This window comes from Myotis daubentonii, chromosome 18 (genome assembly GCF_963259705.1).
Source record: "Myotis daubentonii chromosome 18, mMyoDau2.1, whole genome shotgun sequence".
Classification (NCBI taxonomy): Eukaryota; Metazoa; Chordata; class Mammalia; order Chiroptera; family Vespertilionidae; genus Myotis; species Myotis daubentonii.
The window spans coordinates 35,460,581-35,480,099 of NC_081857.1; the positions used below are offsets into that span (position 1 = coordinate 35,460,581).

General features: G+C 51.7%; 1 protein-coding gene across 2 annotated transcripts in view; it reads left to right on the plus strand.

The window, feature by feature from the left end:
* NGF (nerve growth factor) overlaps window positions 1–12,067 on the plus strand; it is a 49,200-nt gene extending 37,133 nt beyond the window's left edge. For both annotated transcript variants that reach the window (XM_059673339.1, XM_059673338.1), the window contains exons 2-3: window positions 4,478–4,601; window positions 11,178–12,067. In XM_059673339.1, the coding sequence (XP_059529322.1) occupies window positions 11,190–11,915 (726 nt within the window). In that variant the 5' untranslated portion in view covers window positions 4,478–4,601; window positions 11,178–11,189 and the 3' untranslated portion in view covers window positions 11,916–12,067. The remainder of the gene's footprint in view (window positions 1–4,477; window positions 4,602–11,177) is intronic.
* Window positions 12,068–19,519: the final 7,452 nt, after the last annotated feature.

Below are 19,519 nucleotides of genomic sequence, written 5' to 3' on the forward strand. Positions count from 1 at the left end.
CAGCCAGTAATCCTTGGGCTTAATAATAAGCTAACCATAGCTCCGACATCAAACAACATTTTAAATGGCATGCAAGGAGTAAAAAGAAAACCTTCCAATTCACAAATGTCAATTACATCTAGACAACTGGGGGTGGGAGGACGGGTGGGGAGCGGGGGCAGCAGGGGAGATGGGGACGGCATCCCCCAGAGAGTCTGCAAGCTATATTCTCACACCTTGCTGCCAATAATGTGACCACACCTGCACTTTACATTTGCTGAACCATGTTCATTTCTTGATAATTTCTCTTAATTACTAGCTTATCAAAGTCAATGTCAAGCATCCCACTCACTGAACAGCAGTGGTTCTCAGCCCTGGCTTTTCCTTGGGATCACCTTGGGAGCTTTATAAATAACTGAGACCCAGGTGGCCCTCCAGACCAGTTAAATCAGAATCTCTGGAGGTGGGACAGGTGCCAGGAGCTCCTAAAACTCCCCCAGAGGATTCCAGCGTGTGGCAGGGTTGAGAGGCCCTGCCATAGAGGGTTTGGGGTGAGGGAGGGCAGCAGAAAGTGGGAGCCAAGAGGGAGGTAGAACCTTCCACAGAGTACGAGCATGGAGGACTCTGCAGGGTGCTGACTGAAGTTAGGCTGCCGTAGCTGAGCCAATGCCCTTCCCTCCTGATAAACTACCAGCAGAGGGTCAGCTTCCTTAAACTATGTATTGATTAGATTTTGAACAACTTGCCATTAATCATCTAAGCTTCTTGGCTACAATTGACCAAAATATCACTGAGGCCTTAAGAAAGTGAAGGGCTGACCAGTTTTGCTCAGTGGATAGAGTGTCGGCCTGCGGACTCAAGGGTCCCGGGTTCGATTCCAGTCAAGGACATGTACTTTGGTTGCGGGCACATCCCCAGTAGGAGGTGTGCAGGAGGCAGCTGGTCGATGTTTCTCTCTCATCAATGTTTCTAGCTCTTTATCCCTCATCCTTCCTCTCTGTAAAAAAATCAATAAAATATATTTTTTTTTTAAAAAAAGAAAGTAACTAAAGGGGACGCTGAGGCAAGCATCAACAGAGAGGACCATACCAACAGGCTTAAACTCGGGCGTGGGAGGGGGTGCATTAGAATTTGCATTTCTAACAAGTTCCTAGATATTGCTAATACTCCTACTTTGAGAATCACTGCTGTAAAGCATGAGACCCAGGATAGGAGAGGGCTGTCCGGGTCTAGAAGAGGCACCCCAGACTTCACCAGTATCCCTTTGTGCCCTACAGGAAGGAACAGAACGTGGTCCTGAGAGGAGCTGGGTTTAATTTTCATGCGTGTATAAAAGTGTGAGAGCCATCTGATGAAGTGATTACCTCGTGAGAACAGACAGGGTTTTAAAAATAGAGATGCCTTTGGGTTGTTTGTTCCTAATATTTTTGCATTAGAAACTGGTAATATTTAAATCAGATTTAATTTTAGAGCCGCAACCTTTACTAGCATGAGACTAAAAACAATGGCCGTCACGTCTGTGAGAATCACGTCGTGTTGCAGTGTTCTGGACAGTGGACTTCTCTCCCCAGCAGCGAGCCACCTGCGCCTGCACTGAACAAGAGAAGGCCAAGGGCATGGGAGATGCTAGCCAGGGCCTCAGATACAACGCTCGGGCATGCGCCAAGGCAGCGTGGCCCAGAGAACGCAGAAACAGGGGCAGGGAACCTTTTGCGGTTGGTCTATAGCTGACCCCCAGAAAGGCAGGTCTGCTTAGAGGTTGTAGCGTTTTTTTATTTACTTTGAACTTCACTCTTCTTCTCCAATCTAGATTGGAGGCCATCCTGGCATATAGTGGAATATCCAGAATGTTTCTAGTCACCTTACTTCCCTGGTTGTTCCCTAGATAAAAAGTGGAGGCTTTTTGTGAAATTGCAGCCAGTGGGCGGGCCATAGCAGTGAACTCTACAAGCTCAGAGGCACCTACTTCTGTATAAGGCCCATCACATACTCCTCTCACCTCTCCCCAAACCCCCTATGAAGTCACGTTGGACCTCTTGCCAGTTCTTGAATTCTGGGGCTCTGTGATGACTTTCCTCCCCATCTTCCTTAACAAGCTTCTATTTATCCTTAAGAACCATTCTCAGATGTTACTTCCTCTAGGAACGTATGCCTCTAGTGAGTCTGGCCAGGTAAGACTAAGTCCTCCTCCCATATCACGCCCACTACCCGTCATACTTATCGCATGGTGCTAAGTATGTGACAAGTCCCTGTGCTGGCCTTTCCTCGCCTCGAGATTATTTGCTCTTGGAGGTTAAATGTTATTTTGTATTATTTGTGTCCCTAGCACCTAATACAGTAGCTGGCATGGCACCTGCAAGTTTAATGTTTAATTAATGGGATGAATGAATTCCAGTGTTTGAATGGGGGAAAGCATTCGTCAAGTACCCAGTAGGGATGTGGGCTGGAAAACATTAACGCTCATAGAGTCACAGACGATCAGAGCTGGAGGGCACCTGTGGTAGTTCCTCTCGCTGCGTCGGAGGAACTCCTTAAAGACACTGAGTGACCTACCCTAGAAGGAGAGCAAACTGGACCAAAACGAAGAGTTTCTGGTACCCTGACATATGTAATATTTTCAACAATAAAGATTTTCTTAAAAAGAAAAAAAAAGAGTGTGGACTAGATCAGATCCCCTTTCCTACAAGTGATGGAACCAGACGCCATGGTGCCAACCTTTTACCCTGGGGCGCATGACATCCGCCCTCTCCTGTGCTAAATCCAACCCAGAGAGAGTGGAAATGTTCTTTGCTGCAGAACATAACCTTCTTTGAGAGTCTTTGAGCACGTGTTCTTCTCTAGGCCTGAACCCCAATTGAGTAGGAAGGTTTTCCTGGTTCTTCCAAAGCAAAGAGGCTGTTTTGAGCAAAGTGGGTAAGGAAGAGGAATGGATGCACCCTGGTTCACGGTTCTAGCAGCAGGAGGCCCTTGTACCTCTCTGTCCTCGGCTCCTCTATGTGAGGGACTTGGGGCCACAGTGTCTTCCTTGATATTTGCTTCTGTAGCACAAAATGAGAGGGGGTTTGAAGGAAGGTAACTGGTGGGGATCCACAGTGGAAAAAGACTTGAAAAAGGCCCAGGGGAAAGGAGTTTGGGGCGTTGGAAAGAGAATATAGACAGGAAGGGTAACAATGTCATCCTATAATTTTTTTCTTTTATTAGAGCTGCCACACCCTACAACTTCTGCAGCAGGCACAACAGTTTAGTCATTCATTCATTCATTCATTCATTCATTCATTCATTCATTCATTTAAAAAGTGTCATGTAACTCTCCTGCTTAAATCCCTTCACTCCCTTTCCATTTCCCTTAGGATAAAACCATAGTTCCCAGCTATTTCCATGCAGACCTGGCTCCTTCTACCTCATCCCAATTTATTTCCTAGGTCTGTTCTCTACTCACTCAGCAACTTCGACTTGTTTCTACCTCAGGACCTAGGCACTTGCTGTTCCTTCTGCTTGAAATGCTCTCTCTCTCTCTCTCTCTCTCTCTCTCTTTCTCTCTTATTCTCATCCTTCAGATCTCAATGTGAAGGCCACTTCCTCAGAGAACCCTTCACTAAGCATCCTGTCTACAGTAGCCCCTCGCCACTTGCCTGCTATCATCACACCCCACGTATTTCCTTCATGGCATAAGAAGAATCTGAAGATAATCATATTTATTTACACAAGACTATAAGCTCCATGAGAGCAGAGACCTTGTCGTCTTATTCACTGCCGTGTCCCCAGCCCCTAAAATAGTGCTTGGCACATAGTAGGTGCTCAGGAAATATTGCTGACTAAATGAATAAAGCACCTATATATATGAAGTTTACACAAGTGAGAAAATAGAAACCTTCCATTGCTTCCAGGAACTACAACCTAAAACTGGGTAGCATTTTTTTCTCCTTGAATGATCCCCATAGCTTCTGATTCCTGGAATTTGGCTTGTGCAATGGTTCTTGAGATTCCCATCCCAGTCCTGTAGAGCTCTCTGTTATCTGTCAAGTGGTCAGGTTGCCTGGATTTTTATCAAAGCGCCAATTTATTCTCAAGTGCCAAGACTTTTCCTTCTGTATGTTATCTTAGGCTGGTCCCGAGTTGGGTCTACTACATCTACATGTGTGTGGTGTACAGAATAATATCCATGTTGGTGCTGGATTAGGGGTCTGTTGGAGCAGGACTCTGGTGTGGGATTGGAAGCACCTATGCTGGGCATAAGATCAGCCAGACTGTGTCCCAGCAGAAACCAAAAGCGCTGGCACAAGATGCCACCATAGGTCTGTGCAAGGCCAGCCCCAAGCAGTTTGGGAAGCTGGGCTCTAGCTCCTTTCTGAGCTCTGATGCTGATAAAATCCCAGAACGCAGGGAAATGGGGTTTGTCCTGTTGGCACATCCCTCCCTTCCTGCCTGGGGCACAGCTCTCCATCTGCCTGAGAATGTGGCGAAGTGCCCATCTCATGCCAGCTCTTTCCTCCCACAGAGTCCTGGCCCGTGGTCGTGCAGTCCAGGTGGCTGGATGGCATGCTGGACCCAAGCTCAGCTCAGCGTCCGGGCCCAATAACGGCTTTTCCAAGGAAGCAGCTTTCCGTCCTGGCCACACTGAGGTAAGCGCCGGGGGTGTCCATCTCACCGTGGTTCCTGGCTCTGGAACTGCCGGGAGGGCGGGAAATGAGCCCCAGGCTGGGGAAGGGGCATTGGATCCCACTGCTGATCATAAGGCCTACCTCCAACACATGTGACTCTCCTGGCCCAGGTGGGAGAGGAAGTCCCTGTGCTCTCAGGGCTTCCAGGGACATGCTGGGAGTCTGAGCGCCCACCACTAAAGTGACGGGACACAGGGCTCACACAGCTCCTGCTCTCTCTGTGCAGGCAGCCTTATGGGATGTGAGGTCCTTGATCACTCCCGTGCCCTTGGCCGTGGAGTGGAGCGAGGGGAGAGCCCAGATGTGGAGGCAGAGGCCCGGCTCTGAGTTCCTTTCCCTCCAGATATGTGCCCGTGGTCCAGTTACTCTCACCGTGTCTGCTTCCTCCTCTACAAAAGGGAAATAACAAGGCCTATATCCCCGGCTTGTTGTGATGGTTAATGAGACAGTTAAGTCCAAGAGATGATAATAAGATCTCACCTCATTCATTTTAAGATGTGTCTCTAAGAACAAGGATCAGTAGATTCTGTTTCCATTCTGCCCTGCAGTGACCAATAAACCGCAGGTGCCCGCATGTGCCCGCGTGTTCTGGCTGCTTATTTCCACCAGGGGCATTTTAAGTGCTTTCGGATCAAGTTTACGCGAGGCCCAGAAACCTGATAAACTAGATTTTAAAATAACTAAATATCCAAATGTTTCCTGGTATCTAGATTTGTGGCTTAAGGAGGGTAAGATGTATGGTCTGTTGAAAGGAATTTTCACTTTGATGTCGGGGGTTGAGTAAACCTAGCCCAGGATCCCAGCAATTACGACGTGTGTGGGACTTCAGTCCTCTATCCCCTGGAAAGTGCTGAGCAACGTCAAGGGCCCGCCTGTGGAGCCTGCATAACCCCAGGTCACTTAGCCTTCAAGACCCATTTCTCTGCTCTGTCAAGTTCAACGATTGAGCTGGAGGAGTCGTTCTCAAAATGTGGTCCCCAGACCAGCAGCACCAGTATCCCCTGGGAACTTGTGAGAAATGCCGATTTCCGGGCCCCACCCAGGGCCTCCCGAATCAGAAACCGGGGGAGGGGCCTAGAAGCCTGTGGTTTAACACCTTCTCCGGGTGATTCCCATGCACTGCACCTCTGGACTTGAGACCCTCTGACACCCCCTCCAGTTCCCCTGGGAAAAGCTAGCAAAGGGCTGGGTGCCTTTCTCCACCGCAGCCTTGGTCGGGGCTACCTCCCCGGGGAGCTGAGGAGCCACAGAATCCCTCACACCCCACACAGGCCCCGACCACTGAGAGTCTCTGAGTCTACAACTGAAGACAGCAGCCGCTTACATTTACAGCGGAGGCCGAGAGTAAAACAAGACATGACCCTTGACCCGCTGTCATAATGTGGCGAGTGAGGTGGAGGAGGAGGAGGCTGGATTTCCTCAGCCGCAGGAATTTCCCCTCTCACTAACAGGCAGTGACCTTGGCTCACTGATGCAATCTCTGGCCCGAGCATCACTAAGAGCTCTTGGCGCTAGCCCCTGGAGGCGGGAAGGATCTACTCCCCTCTGCAACGCACCTCCGAAGGCAGGTGGCCGAGCCTCCCCGTGCCTCAGCCCTCCTATTTGGGGCCAGTGGCTTAGCTCTGTCCAGCAGCTTCATCCCCTATTCAGATGAGGCCAAAACCTACACAAAGCTCATTCACCTGATGCCGGAATGTCTCTTCTTATGGCCGGGTGTGAGGTACCCCTGGCCCAGGAAGAGACGAAAGGGTTGGGCAGCCTGTTCGTATCTGGATAAAAGGCACCGGTGGGTCCCCGCACTCTTAGTCATTTATCTTCCATTCTGGGAGGAGCAGGGCCATCAGGGAGCATTCACACATTCAGCCTATCTTCACCGCCCCCCCTTCAGCTCACGGAGCTCCGGAGCTCCGCTTAGTGGAGCCCTGGTCAGGACTGTCATCATTTCAAAGGTTGTTATTAAAAATAATAAGATGAAAGTCCTGCCGGGTTCACTCCAACTAAGGACAGAATGTTCTTTTGTAAACTGCGTTGTGCATTATATCACTGGAATAGAAAATACACTTGTTTCTTCTTTTTTTTTTTCTACTGATGATTTTTTTAAAGGAAGACTTTTTTTGTTTAAAAAGATTATAAGGGCACACTATGGTAAATCAAATAAATATTTTTTAAAAAATAACACCTTTTCCTCTGAAACTCAGATGAGAGTATCTTCAAATCTTAATGAAACTGTCTGTCCATGATGCAAATCCCGGCCCAGAGTGCACGCCACCAGGCCCCACGGCTATGTGCGAACGGTGGGCTGAGAGGGAGCATTAGCCTGTGAGAGCTTTGCCAAGGCCACTCAGCAGAGCTGGAAGCTTTGTACAGGCAGACCTCGTTGTATCACGCTTCACTTTGCCGCGCATCCCAGATATTTCGTTTTTATCAGCATCGAGGCAAGACCCTCAACCAGCAAAATATTACCACTCGCTGAATGAAGGCTCAGATGGCGGTTAGCATTTTATAGCAATGAAGTCGTTTTTAATGAAGGTATTATTCAGTGTATTTTTAGAAACAATGCTATTGCACACTTCATGGACTACAGGAAAATGTAAACATAACTTTTATGTGCACTGGGAAACCAAAAAAATTGTGCTATTTGCTGTACCGCAATATTCTCTTTATTGTGGTCGCCTGAGACTAAACCCACAACATCTCCAAAGTGTGACTGTAATTGCTTAAACTCCAAGAAGGTCAGAGTTGGAAGCTACCTTAAATGTTACCACTCAGATGGAGAAGTTACGGAGCACTGAAGGGACTAAGCGTGGGGGGACCCACCGGTGCCTTTTATCCTGCCACACACTCAGATTCTTAGAGGCGGAGCTAGCTGCGGGGGACGGGGGGGGGGGGCGGGGGGGGAGGGCGGGCCCGAGGTCACCTGACACAACAGAGATGAACAGGATGTTCTGCCCTCGGGGAGGTTGCCCTCTAGAATATCGGTCGCCAACCGGTGGTCCGTGGACCACTGGTGGCCCATGAGGTCCGAAAGGTTGGCTACCACTGCTTTAGAAGGAAGGATAAGACAAGAACACAACTGTGACAAGCGACTGGAGGAAATGCTTTTAGAATGGAGAGGGGGAGAGTTTGTCTCTTTGGAAACAGGAAGAGCTCCCCAGTGGAGGTGGCATCTTCGTGGGGTGTTAAAAGACAACAGGAAGGAGTCCAGCCAGCAGAGATAGGAGCAGAAAAGACGCAGGGAGGGGCGGCAGGGAGTATGCCAGGGACAGAAGAGTCTAAAGGGGCCAATGGTGGGGAAGCACAGAACAGACGCTCCGGGGAGGAGTTCTGTTTACCGGGAATGCAAAACGTGTGAGGCAGTGAAGGCGGGCAGGGCCTGACGTGTGCCTGAGCAGTCCCACTGGCTTGCGAGACAACCGGCTCACCACTGGGTGCTCAGAGCGGGCTGATGTGCTCAGAACAGCACCTTAAGAAGGTAAGTGGTGCGGCCAGGGCTAGCAGGCACTGGGAGAAGAGAGATGAGGGTCCAGGTATAGAGGGGAGAGATTACAGTTTCCAGAGATGCTCCTGAACCAGAACCCACAGGGCTGGAGGGAGGGCACGAGACTAGAGCGGAGTCCAGCGGTGAGCCCAGGTCCGGAGCTGGAGAGTGAAGGACAGGGGCCCAGGCATGGAGAAAGGGGCATGCGCAGAAACACGCGGAGAAGGATGGGGAGAGGGGTCAGGAGACAGTAGCCGTGGAACGGCTGCGTAATCAGCGAGGGGCCCCCAATGGGCTGCTGCTGCTGAGGAAAGAGGAGGAGGTGATGGTCCTAAGAGGGACTGTTTCAGATGCCTCGATCTTAAGGTGTCAGTCTCCAGGCATCGACAACATAGCAACTTCAGGTGAATCCTTAGAAGAGGGTGAGAGCACCAATGGGGAGACTGGAGTGAGGTGGGAACCCCTGGAAAGGGGAAACAGGGAGCAATATGGCCCTTATTGCCATCAAGACCCTACAGTGTAGTCCTTTCTTTCATTTCCTTATCCAAGTTCTAATTTGGGTAGAGAGGGATGAATATCAGTTTCAGTTCTTCTCCCTCCATCTACCTAATGAGAGATACCGTGTACTAAGAAGCAGAGAGAAATGAAGCATGAAAAGGAACCAAAGTAAAGGGCTTGACTTCGCTGCCACCTGAGTGATGAGCTCTCTAACAGCCGCTGGGCATTGATCGGCCCGGCCACTGGCCAACAGAACCGGGCGTGGTCAGCAGCCCAGACGTGCCCCAACCCCCTGCACGGCCGGCTGGAGAACTGGAGCATACACGAGTGTTTTCAAAGTGACCAAAGAGAAAAGAATGCGATGGCCTTGTTCTTGGTATCTGATCAAAGAGCTATTTTCCAGATGCAGAAAAGCACGGTACTGAGCGGAATGCATCGCTTTAAAGCAGTAGGAACGCTGGGTGTGGCCACATGCACAAAATCCAGACGTGAGCTCTGGTGGACAGAAGGCAGATGGGGAGCTGCCCTGGCGATCCCTGTTCACTCTTCCGTCCCTTCTCCTGATGGTTGTTGAGGACCTACTACATGCCAGGCACTGCCCATGGCCCTGGGATATTTAAATGCAAAAGGCACAGCTTCTAACGCTCTCTTGGGGAGACAGGCGTGTAAGTGGTTATCCACAGCACTAGGAGGGTGCCAGGGATGGAGTGACTAGCTGGTGTGGCACAGCTCTGTCCCCCAGGCACAGCCAGTGGGGGGCCAGGCTCCAATCATTACACTTTGAAAGAAGCCTGATGGAGGTAAAACAAGGTGCTATGACAAGATGTAGATGGAGTGAGCTCAGGGCGCGAAGAAGCAGCTATATAATTCAGAAAGATGAAGTCTTTGGCCACAGGATATGACAGTGAGTCAGCGTTAACGAGGATTTTATGAGCGCCTAATTAATCCTATCAACAACCCTGTGAAATGGTGTTTATTGCCCACTTGTATCAATAAGGAAACCAAGGCTCTGAAAGATTAGTGACTTCCTTTTGTGAACAAGTAGCCAAGCTGGGAATCCAAACAAGGTTTTCTAACCCCGGGTCCAATGCAGAGTTCTTCCCACTACATTGATTTAGTAGGAGAGAACACACACACACACACACACACTTCCGAAGTTGAGAATGGAAAGAGATCACTTTTGATTGGGGTGATCTGAGAAGGTCTCAAGACGCAGGTGGTATCTGTGCCCGGCTGGACAAGCAGGCAGGGAGCAGAAGGACCCATGGGCATGGGGAGGGGAGGTGGGGGAAGGGATAGACTTAGAATCTGAACACCCTCTACAGGGGATGCTCTTACCCTGCTAAGAAGACTTGGGGACGCTTCACAGAGGAGGTGACAATTGATATGAATCTACGCATGTGAACAGAGGCTCACCAGCTCAAGAAGAGGGCTAGTGCCACAGCTAATTGACCCGGGCGGGGGGGTGGCTGGTTACTGGTGGGCAACCATATGCAGCTCAGAGCCCGTCTGGCTCATGCTCAGGGCTTGCACTGCCTCTTGGGGAGACATAGATATGCCACTTGATCTCTTCTCATTAAGAACAAATAATAGAAAGAAAGGACATGTTGAAGAATGAAGGAGAAAGTGAGGGAGGAAGGAAAGCATGGAAGGGTGGACTCGCTCAGTAAAGGACCAGGTTTGGATTCTATCTCTGTTCCAGTGTGTGTGAGTGACTTTAAGCCTCTTGGTTGATTTTCTGTGGATCGCTTTCCTCGTATATGGGAGAAAGAGGATAAATCCTAACCTAACTCACAGGCTAATGGGAAATTAGAAGTGAACATATTTGAAAAGTTTCACAACAACGCACAGAGAGGGAACGTTATCAGTGTCCCGTCATAGGCGAGGCCTGCGGCTGACCAGACGGGCTGGCTGGCTGACTGAGATGGTCTCAGAACCACACAGCTTTTGCCAAACACGATGCTTCATGGATTCATAATAAGTGTTCAGAGTCACGGGATCTCAGAGCTGACACAGTGCGGCAGCTCTGAAGAGGGTGTGTGTTCTTGCTAAGGCTTCCGGACATGTCCCAGGCAGCCCTGCCCACTGCCGTCACAGGGAGTCCAGCTGTTGGGCAGGAGAGAGGAGAGGAGGCCCACTCACCCGCTGCCTCCCGGTGCACATGCATGTGCACACGCACCCGCTCACGGCTGCCTCCAGCTGGCAGGCAGAGAGCTCCAGGGATTCTGTGAGCGATGTTTCCACGTTCATACCAGGCCACAGGGCAGACTTTCAGGGCCTCTGCCCCTTCCTGGAAAAGCGCACCCCTGAGAGGATGACCTCATAGCCGGGTGTCTGAGCCAGGCCTATTTATGCCTGTGGTCCGAGTGTCATTGCTCCTAGCACCCCCTTTCCCTCTCGAAAGTGTCCCGGCTGAAGGTCATTTCCAGGGTCCCCTTGCCCACGGCCTCCCGGGTGAAGCCTCCTTGTGATCCTCTTGGGAGGCCGATTCTGCGCGACCCAGACTCTGCCTTGGTGCGACAGAGCCTCCGTGCATGACCCTCGTTTCTGCCTCGTTTCAGGTGCATAGCGTGATGTCCATGTTGTTCTACACTCTGATCACAGCTCTTCTGATCGGCATCCAGGCAGAACCACAGGCAGAGAGCGATGTCCCAGCAGGGCACCCCGTCCCCCAAGCCCACTGGACGAACCTGCAGCATTCCCTCGACACAGCCCTCCGCCGAGCCCGCAGCGCCCCGGCCCGGGCGATAGCCGCCAGGGTGGCCGGGCAGACCTGCAACATCACTGTGGACCCCAAGCTTTTTAAGAAGCGGCGACTGCGCTCACCCCGCGTGCTGTTCAGCACGCAGCCCCCGCCTGTGGCCGCGGACACCCAGCCGCTGGACCTGGAGGCCGGTGGTGCGGCCTCCTTCAACAGGACTCACAGGAGCAAGCGCTCCGCGTCCCACCCCATCTTCCACAGGGGCGAGTTCTCGGTGTGCGACAGCATCAGCGTGTGGGTGGGGGACAAGACCACGGCCACGGACATCAAGGGCAAGGAGGTGATGGTGTTGGGAGAGGTGAACATCAACAACAGCGTGTTCAAACAGTACTTTTTCGAGACCAAGTGCCGGGACCCCACTCCCGTGGACAGCGGGTGCCGGGGCATTGACGCCAAGCACTGGAACTCGTACTGCACCACGACGCACACCTTCGTCAAGGCACTGACCATGGACGACAAGCAGGCTGCCTGGCGGTTCATCCGGATAGACACGGCCTGCGTGTGTGTGCTCAGCAGGAAGGCTGGGAGGAGAGCCTGACCCTCACCAGCCCCGCCCCAGCTCCCTCCACTCTCTCCTGGGCCCCTCCCTACCTCAACCTGTAAATTATTTTAAATTATAAGGACTGCATGGTAATTTATAGTTTATACAGTTTTAAAGAAATATCATTATTTATTAAATTTTTGGAAGCATCCTGTGTGTTGCCACTCCGGTCATTTTCCCCAGGGTGACCATCTGCAAGTCTGGGGCCGGCCGGGGTCGGGGCGGGGGAAGGGAGAGGTTGTCCGCAACAGCCCCTGGCTCCCCTGAAAGGCCTGCCTGGAGCCCTCAGCCCACCCCAGCCAGCACTGCCGCTTCCGGGAAGGCTAACTGGTTTCAGATATTAGCCCACAATGGACGTGATTAGGAAGGGAAGTCTGCTGGATGGCAACTTTGTTCTGCATTCCAGAGCCAAAGCTCCCTAATCCTTGGATTACCTGCCCCTCGGCCTGGATGCATGCGCCTTGATTGCTCCACTCGGGGAGTCTGTGGGGCCTCATTGGAAGGCTCCGTCCTGGGGGGACCCACTCACTCTGTAGGCAGGAGGAGACTCGCACCAAGGACCCGCGAGGCTGGCCGGCTTCTAGGGGAAGATCTGCAAAAAGCTGAGGCGCTATTTGGCAGAGCTGCACCGAAATAACCACATGAGGCCTGTCACGGTGGATCTGATTTCACGGTTCGGATTGTCTTAGTCCTTAAATGGCTTGTCCTCAGCGTCTCCTCCAGCCGCTTCCCACAGAAAGACTTCGTTACCCGAGGAAACAGAAGGGCCTCCACACTCTTGCTACCCACGAAGGGCCTCGCAGCCCTTCCGATGTCAGCCTCTGCTCAGGGGAGTCAGAGACCTGCCCTGAAAAAAACTTGAAAATGTTTTCGTTCTAATTGGGTGATTTTCACAAGTGTCCGAAGGTGGGCAGGGTCATGGGATCTCAGAGAGAGGGTGGGGGTAGGAAAGACACAAGTAACTGGAGCGAAAACCGACACAAATACACCAGGCAAGGTGGGCCACGCCAGGGGAACAGTGCCTTTCCGCTGCTCCCCAACAGGGGAGCCACCAGGGGAGAGAGGAGGGCGGGAGGGTGTGGGAAGGGGGACACGGAGCAGGAGGAGGGGGAAGGTGTCATCTCACCTTTACCAGCCTCCCCTGCCTCCAAGAGACCCAGCACCCTGGGGGGGGGGGGGTCTTCTTTTTTGGAGGGATGGGTGCTAATCAACACTGACAACGTCAAGAGCATCTTGTCTTAGAGATGGAGGTGACAGAGATGGAGGTGACAGAGATGGAGGTGACAGAGATGGAGGTGACAGAAAGACTCCAGGTTACAGCCCAGAACAGGACTCCAACCAGCCTCAAGATGCCACTTTGCCCTGTAACTTTTCTGTTTGTTTTGTATTTTCTCTGAAGGCACAACTACCTCCCCTCAAGAGAGAGAGACTTACACTGAAATGGGAATTTTGCTCTCCCCCCACCCCTTCCCTGACCCTAGCTTTTATGAGAACTGGCCCAAATTGTCCCTCTGATATAAAAAGCAAATAATCGTGCTTATTCCTCTGTAACTCTCCGTGGCCCACCCCACCCCCAACCCAACCCAAATAGGGCGAATTAGAAACGTAGAGAGCTTTGGCACGAGAGGAATTTGATGAGGGCGAAAGCATGATGAAATGTAGCCCTGCTTTCCTATCAACGCTACTGCAGCTAGAATGCAGATTTATGTTAAAGAAACACCAACCAGAACATTCTGGTCAGATAAAGACTGCAGGGGGAGAGGCCTCCCGCTGACCTGTGTCTGCGGCTTTTCCCTGGGCACCAGTGCCAGGGCCTCAGCCATCCTGGCCCCTCTTAACAAACAGTTCCCGGGCGCTTTCTCCTAGGGCTGCGCAGGCCTGCTGGGCCCCGGAGGTGGTGAGAGAGGAGGGGGCCGGGGGCATTGGGAAGCTGGCTTTGTCTCCACCAGCGTGGAGTCTGGATCTGGGAGCCACTCCACACTTCAGGGCATGGGTCCCCAAGACCTGGAGGGAAGACAGCCTCCAAGGGAGGATGGAGGCCGAGGGGTGGGTAACGGAGGCCCCCCTGACCCCACTAACCGCGGCCCTCCCCAAAGGCAGCGTTGGCTGTAGGCCGAGCCTGGAGCCAATGTGTTTACACACCGCATGGGATTATCAGTCTGCCTGAACCGAGGGGTCCAAAAACAACCCTGAGCCTGGTGGTTTCTGCAACTTGGACTCTGCCCCCCACACAGGGGGGAGCTCTGGCTTCCAGACCCACCCGGGCTGCCCCCAAGGGGCCGTCCTGGGTCGCCAGGCCCCAGACGCTTGGACACATTGAAAAACGGCTCAAAACCGCCCGCTGTGTTCTGCGCAGGAGCAGCAGTGGCAGGTCGGTCTTGTAAACGTTCCCTTTGCGCGCCTCACTGAGGTTTTCGTGCCCGGGTCACGGAAAGCCCGAGGTCAGAGCAGATGCCTTCCCCTGAGCAGCTCCCTCTCCAAAGCGTCCCTCCAGCAACCAAAGTCCCTGCCGCCTCGGCCTGACACAGCCCAGCTCTCCTAGCGATGACGCTGAGGCAAAATGCTGGATCTGGGAGACGGAGCCTGACCCTAGTTCATGTTCCAAGTCAGTCCTCTGACCCCCTCCCAGCGCAGGCCCCAGCCTCCCTGAGACCTGTTTTCCCCTCACAGACATCCTGCCGCGGGAGACAGGTCTGCAACACAACCAAACGGCTCTTTTCACTCCCAGGAACCCCAGGACTGCTGTCCATCCCACCACCGTCTCGGCATCATCTGTGTGATGGGATCAGGGGCTGCCCCTACCTGGGGTGCAGAGGACAGAGGGGCTGCCCCTCCTGGGCAACATGGTCCCTGCTCCTTGGAAGAAAGGGACTGACCGTTGGGCAGGGGCTCGCAGGAACACAGGGCCCAACTCAGCAGTGACCTCAGAGTCTCTGCTCCACGGCCTGAGTGGGACAGTGGGGAGCTGGGGCCCTGGTGCTGAGGAAGCAGTCGGATGTGAAGGTACAAACTTGGTACCAGGATCTAGGCCCAGCTCCCCATGCCTGCCTGCGAACGCTCAGCAAGCCACTGTTCCTCTCTGACCTCAGCTCCTGCCCTTGTGGAATGAAAATAAGCATTTCTATAGCCCAGAGCTAAAGCAAAACCATGCATTTGAAAGTAAACAGTCAGGTCCCATGCAAGTGGAGGGCAAAGTGATTTGTTCTAAACTTACAATCCTGCAGTGGTTGTAGGAGAGTAACAACGATGAGGTGCTCACTAGGTATTTGTTTGCTGGCAGATGTGGAGATGGGGTAAGGGAAACCCGCTGGTCATGGGCATTAAAAATATGGACCTGGCACAGCCGGGCTCAGAGGGTAAGAGTAAGACCAGCAGCTATTCTGCTCTGGGCTCGGGAAGACCACCTAGATCAGCGGTTCTCAACCTGTGGGTCGCGACCCCTTTGGCGGTCGAACGACCCTTTCACAGGGGTCACCTACGACCATCCTGCATATCAGATATTTACATTATGATTCATAACAGTAGCAACATTACAGTTATGACGTAGCAACGAAAATAATTTTATGGTTGGGTCACAACATGAGGAACTGTATTGAAAGAGCCAGAAGGTTGCCGAAACCGGTTTGGCTCAGTGGATAGAGCGTTGGCCTGCGGACTGAAAGGTCCCAGGTTCGATTCCGGTCAAGGGCATGTACCTGGGTTGCGGGCATATCCCCAGTAGGAGATGTGCAGGAGGCAGCTGATCGATGTTTCTCTCTCATCGATGTTTCTAACTCTCTATCTCTCTCCCTTCCTCTCTGTAAAAAAATCAATAAAATATATTTAAAAAATAAAAATAAAAAAAAAGAAAGAGCCAGAAGGTTGAGAACCACTGACCTAGATGCTAGAGACCTGATTAAGAGCATGGGCTCTGGAGCCAGACAAGCAGGATAATTCTACTTAGGCTGTGTAACCTTAGGCAAGTTGCTTCACTTCTCTGAGTTCCAATTTCTTCATCTGTGTAATGAGGACAGAGGGCTGGGAGACAATTAAATGATATAAATTATATAATATAAACATACACAAGTGCCTGGCATTGAAGAAGATGGAATACATTTTAGTTCTGAGAACTAAGTAGAGTTGGCTGAGAAACCCTGAAAGGATGTTGGAACAGGGTGGAACACCTTTCAACAAGGCAAGGAGGTTCGTGAACAGAGCGTTTTGTAAATGCATCACGGGCTTACTCTGTGACGAGCAAGCTAATATGACTGTTAGCATTTACTGAGCGTGTGCCGTGTGCCGGCCCCGTAGGAGGCAGGTAACGTGGCTTAGCCGGAGCAAGCCTCCTCGTTCCAGTACTAGGAGCACCTTGCGGAGATGCCCGAGGCTGCGCGCTCTGTGTTCACGCATCACTGCCAGCGAGCCTCTCCACGGTGCTCTGGGATGTGTTTGCTCTCTCGGCCCGTGGCAAGTTTATAAACCATTGGCGCTGAGAGTTTCCATGTGTCCAGCATGTGGGTTCTGTTTTGCTCCAATTAGTTTGGGTCGGCAAAGGAAGAGCGCTGACCTGCTTAAAGTTCACCTGGGCGGGTGGAGATGGCTCGGCGGCCCAGGGCCAACATGAGGTGGGGCGGGCCCTCCCCGGCAGCAGCCTGAGGAGAACCCCTTAAACCCAGGGCTGCAGCCCCTGGACCCAATCTTGCAGGTCACAGGCACTCAATCAGTGTCTTAGGGCGGGTCAGATAGAATTAGTTCCCATCCCGGCCTGTCTGTGCCTACCCTGTGTCAGCAATAAGTGGGTTAACGGTCTGAGTTGAAGGTAAGGTCCCTCCTGAGGCCACTGCGTGGGACTCATCCCAGCACTTTTCAGAGGCTGGTGTCATGGCGAAGAACATGATCAGATGGCCACGGTCAGACCCTAGCCTTACCACCAGCTTGTCTGAGTGACATTGGACAAATGACCGCTCACTCTCTCTGTACTCCAGTTTTCTTACATGGAAAATGTGGATGATAATAATAGATCCTACGCTGTCGACTTGTAAAGCACTTAGTCCAGTGCTTGGCATATAGTAAATTATTGTATATAAAACATGCAAACATACACACAGCTATATGCACATACTAGTAAATATAGCCCCCCCCACACACACACACAATATACATATACACTCACAGAGCCACTGAGCATTAAGAAGCAGAGCCAGGATGTACATTCCACACTCACATGCACCCGCAGACTAACTTCAAAACACAGAGCAATGCACAAATTATGCAGATGAATATTCTGAGCGATGGCTACAGCAATGAGAAGCAATCAGATGGGAAGAGTAAAACCAGGAAGACGTCTCAAAGGAAACAACCTCTGAATCGTGTTTGGGGGAAAAGGTTGAGTGAAATTACTGTTTGTGCTGGGACTTCTTCCAGATTTTCAAACAAGGTAAAACCCAAACCAGAGGTTTCCCAGGTCTGGATGAGAGAGAGAGAGAGCAGCCTCTATCCTCTCACCTCATCGTGAACCACAAACTGGCAGCGGGGCCAGCTTCTCCTGCAAATACAGACCTCGGGAAAACTCAAAGAACAACCATGTGAAGTCCTGCAGGTGGACACAGGATATCTTTGTATTCAGACCAAATGCTGAAGAGCCTGTCAAGTAGCTTCCTGAAGATGGGGCTTCCTCCACCCGTCCTGATCAGCTGGGATGGATTTCCTTGATCCCCCAAAAAATAAGTAGGAAAAAGGAAGGCCCTCATGTGCCCCGGACCCAGGGATGGACTTGAGTGTGAAGCCAGCTAGACGCCTTGGCTAACATTTGGTGCCACGGCTAAGTGCAGTCTCCAGCTCAGCGGGCCTCTCCCCCTTTATCTCGCCCTTACCATTCCTTTCACTTTGACATAATGAAAGTGCAACTTGCACACTGTCTCGAGATTGCATATGATAATTGGAAACATGTGTCCAAGCTGGCACCCCTTCAAAGGGCTCTGCAGCTCCGACTTGGGCCGTCTTCTGATTGCAAAAGCAATCCCCCAAGCTGGCTCTCCTGCCTTCACATTTTTTCAGCCGTACCTTAGCGTTAACTCTTGCCAGGAGGAGGCTGCTGCAAGCCAAGCTCACTCCCGGCCTTCTGCAGGGGCTGGCAGTAACAATCCCCCAAGTGCACAGCAAGGCTCTGAACTTGGCATCTACGCACTGACTTTTCCGCAATAATAGCAAGAATCAGAAAGTCCATTTTTCTTTTATGCAGAAATGGCATGTTAATAGCTCAACACCCAGGTGGGGGCCTGGTCTTCTGGGGCACTGCCTGGACTTTCACTGAATAGAGGGCTGGATCTTCTCTGATCCAGCAAGGTGGCTTCTGGGAAAGAAAACAGCAAAGTGTCTTTATCTTACCAGGAGTCTCCTGGGGGAAACCAGAAGCAGTGGTGACTCTCCACTACAATTACCCTAAGGGTGGGTGAAGGGACCTACTCAGTTCAGGAGAGACCAGCTACACATCTGTGATGTGCAAATGCCACCCAAGGTCCTGAGTGGACAGGGGACAAGATGGGCCCCCTGTCCTCCAACATCCGAATTGTAGGCTGAAGAGAGGATTTCGGTCTTTCAGCTTTCAGTCTGGATATATCTACATACCACACACCCACAGCACAGGGAGGAGGGCTCTCACACACCCTGGTGTTGGCAGCAACTATGCTGTCTCTTCACCTTGGCCTCTACCTGCTTGTTCCTAACCTGCTTTCACTTCCATTTCATCCCTACTGAGTTCCAAACTCTTGTCCCCATGACCCTGACCCTGACCCTGCCCTAGGTTTTCCAGAGAAGTGCTTCTCCATCTTTAATGTTCACCTAAGTCATTTGGGGACCTGATTCAGTAGAGGGGGAGTGGGAAGCTGAGATCCTGCACTCCTAACAAGCGCCCTGGCAAGGCCCACAATGCTGTTTTGGGGGCCACACCCTGGAGAAGCAGGGTCATAGACCACACATGGTCATCCCAAGTCTAGACCTCAATTCTCACTTAGGTCAAGTTGGGAACTTGAGCCAGACTCATCCGTCTTGTTCTCAAAGTCCAAATTAGCTTTGGGTACAACAGTCCTGGCTCTATGTCCAGCCACTGGGAATTCAACCCCTGCCTCATGCTCCTGGCCCAGTGTCCCACATGGTAAGCTTTGCTGTCCTCCCTTGATGGGGAAGTCAGGAAGGGGAAGGCCTGACTTACATAAATATGGGAAGAATGTGATGAGGGCTACAACCAAGTCTTGAGGATGTAGAAACTCATCCCAAAGGGAAGCCAGAGGCAGAGGCGAGGTCAGAGTCAGGCCTCTGGCAGCAGAGCAGGATGAGGGAAAGGCATCTGCCACTTGGCACCAGGCTTGGTCCTAGTCGTAGAAGAAGGGTCGGTGACAAGCAAAGCACCACGATGGAGGCCTGCTGCCATCTTTCGTGTCAAAATATTTCCGAGCAGGCTTGCTTTCTTCTCCGACGCTCAGTGTGTTCATCTTGATAACAGAGGGAGGAAAAGTCATCTTCATCGGCGTCAGACATTCGGGACTGTCCTAAAATTTCTCAGAGGGGCTGTTTTTACTGCACCCGGGACAGTTTATATGACACTTGATATAACAATTGGCAAT